This window comes from Borostomias antarcticus, assembly GCF_949987555.1.
Source record: "Borostomias antarcticus genome assembly, chromosome: 17".
In the NCBI taxonomy this organism is placed as follows: Eukaryota; Metazoa; Chordata; class Actinopteri; order Stomiiformes; family Stomiidae; genus Borostomias; species Borostomias antarcticus.
The window spans coordinates 330,507-333,006 of record NC_140250.1 but is presented as its reverse complement, the minus strand read 5'-3'; the positions used below and the strand labels follow the sequence as shown (position 1 = coordinate 333,006).

General features: G+C 65.0%; 1 protein-coding gene across 1 annotated transcript in view; it reads left to right on the top strand.

Moving 5' to 3' along the window:
• The window catches only part of per1b (period circadian clock 1b), a gene marked incomplete at its 3' end in the record, with an annotated part of 16,146 nt that extends 13,647 nt beyond the window's left edge, over positions 1-2,499 (top strand). Inside the window, 5 exon segments of the mRNA XM_084451532.1 lie at positions 1-135; positions 341-500; positions 502-1,117; positions 1,292-1,469; positions 2,324-2,499. The exon segment at positions 1-135 is cut by the window's left edge and continues 171 nt beyond it. Coding sequence (XP_084307658.1) covers positions 1-135; positions 341-500; positions 502-1,117; positions 1,292-1,469; positions 2,324-2,499 — 1,265 coding nt within the window.
• Between the last annotated feature and the right edge of the window lies 1 nt (position 2,500).

The window sequence follows — 2,500 nt, the reverse complement described above, 5'->3', positions numbered from 1 at the left end:
CTAAGGAGGTGCTGTCGGCCCACACCCAGCAGGAGGAGCAGGCCTTCCTCTGTCGCTTCAGGGACCTCAGTCAGCTGAGGGTGTTTGACCCCGCCTCCACCCCGCGCTGCCCGCCCGCCACCGCCCTCGCCAGAGGTGAGTCTCCACGGACCAGAACGCCACGCCTTAAAAAACAACGACAAAACGTATTTATTTATTTATTTATGTCGTTAACCATCACCGTGAAAATTAATTTTACGTCCCCCACCTGTTCTCCCTCCCTCCTTCTCTCTCCCTCCTCTCTCTCTCTCTTTCTTTCTCTCCCCCTCCCTCCCTCCCTCTCTCCTCTCTCCTCCTCCAGGGGTGCGCTGTTCCCGTGACTACCCAGCGGGGGTAGGCAGTAGTGGGCGTCGCCGCGCCCGGGGGGCCAAGAGACTGAAGCATCAGGAGAGCAGCGACCAGAGGCTCCTCCCCCCCTGCCTCCCCGCGGCCCCCCCGGCCCCCCCGGCCTCCGGCGTGGCCTTCCCCCCCCCCCCCCTCCTCCTCCTGGCCCGCCTCCGTGGGCTCCCAGGCCAGCCTCCCCTCCGTGGCCTACCCCCCCGGCGTGCTGCCCCTCTACCCCCTCTACCCACCCCTCCCCCAGCACATGGCCGTCCCGGACGCCAACATGGCGGTGGCGATGCGCTACCCGCCTCTCCAGACCCCGCAGCTGGTCCCGCCCATGATGGCCCTGGTCCTGCCCAACTTCCTGTTCCCCCAGCTCAGCCCGCCCCTGCCCCAGATGGGCGTGGCCATGGCCCAGGCCGACGCCCCCGGCCACCAGCACTTCTACAACCCCAACGCCGCCGCCGTCGCCTACCCCTTCCCCCCCGCCGCCGCCGCCGTGCCCATCATGGCGTCCGTCCCGGCGCCGCGCGTCGCCTCGCGCTCCAGCACGCCGCAGTCCTGCAGCCAGGCGCCCGTCGACCGCGAGGGGGCGGAGTCTCCGCTCTTCCAGTCGCGCTGCTCCTCCCCGCTCAACCTGCTGCAGCTCTGCTGCAGCTGGAGGAGTCTCCCGCCCAGCAGGCCACGCCCCCCACGCAAGGGGGGCGGGGCCGGAGGCAAGGGCCTGGAGGACGACTCCAAGGAGAACGAGAACGTGAGTGAGAGAGAGATTCTTTTAACGGTCGCTAACGCTGAGATTATTTTGCTGACGCTGATGGAAAGAAAAAGAAAAGGCATACTCATTCTCTCTCTCCCTCCCTTTCTCTCTCTCTCTCCCTCCCTCTCTCTCTCCCTCTCTCTCTCTCTCTCTCTCTCTCTCTCTCTCCAGGCTGAGGCCAACGAGTCCAACCAGGACGCCATGTCCACCTCCAGCGACCTGCTGGACCTGCTCCTGCAGGAGGACTCTCGCTCGGGCACCGGCTCGGGGTCCCTGGGGACGGGGTCCTCCGGCTCAGGCTCCGGGTCCTCGGGCTCCGGCTCCAACGGCTCGTCAGGCAGCCGGACCAGTGAGTAGCGCTCCCTCAACAATGCCCGTTCAAAAATGTAGAAAGGGTCTGGGCAAATCTAATGAGCCAGGGCAGACTGTTCCAGGGCCTAGGGGTCTAGGGGCCCGGCAGACCTAATGAGCCAGGGCAGACTGTTCCAGGGTCTAGGGGTCTAGGGGCCCGGCAGACCTGATGAGCCAGGGCAGACTGTTCCAGGGTCTAGGGGTCTAGGGGCCCGGCAGACCTAATGAGCCAGGGCAGACTGTTCCAGGGCCTAGGGGCCTAGGGGCCCGGCAGACCTAATGAGCCAGGGCAGACTGTTCCAGGGTCTAGGGCCTAGGGGCCCGGCAGACCTGATGAGCCAGGGCAGACTGTTCCAGGGTCTAGGGGCCTAGGGGCCCGGCAGACCTGATGAGCCAGGGCAGACTGTTCCAGGGTCTAGGGGTCTAGGGGCCCGGCAGACCTGATGAGCCAGGGCAGACTGTTCCAGGGTCTAGGGGTCTAGGGGCCCGGCAGACCTAATGAGCCAGGGCAGACTGTTCCAGGGTCTAGGGGCCTAGGGGCCCGGCAGACCTAATGAGCCAGGGCAGACTGTTCCAGGGTCTAGGGGTCTAGGGGCCCGGCAGACCTAATGAGCCAGGGCAGACTGTTCCGGGTCACCTCTGGTCTTCAGCCCAGTCTTTGGGACGGCCAGCAGCTGATTGGAGGACCTCAGCTCTCTAGAGATACTGAGGAACCAGTCAGTCCATAAGAGCTTTAAAAACACACAGCAAACATCAGCCCAGGTGTGAAGGCCAGAGCAGTGTCCCCCTGTAGCGGCGTCTGACCCCTCCTGACCCCTCTCTCCTCCTCTCTCCTCCCTCCTCCTCCCCTAGGGAGCAGCCAGAGCAGCCACACCAGCAAGTACTTCGGCAGCGCCGACGACTCTGACAACAGCCACTCCCGCAAGCGACCAGCAGGGGGCAGCGAGGAGCAGTTCATCAAGTCCGTGCTCCAGGACCCCATCTGGCTGCTGATGGCCAACACCGACGACAAGGTCCTGATGACCTACC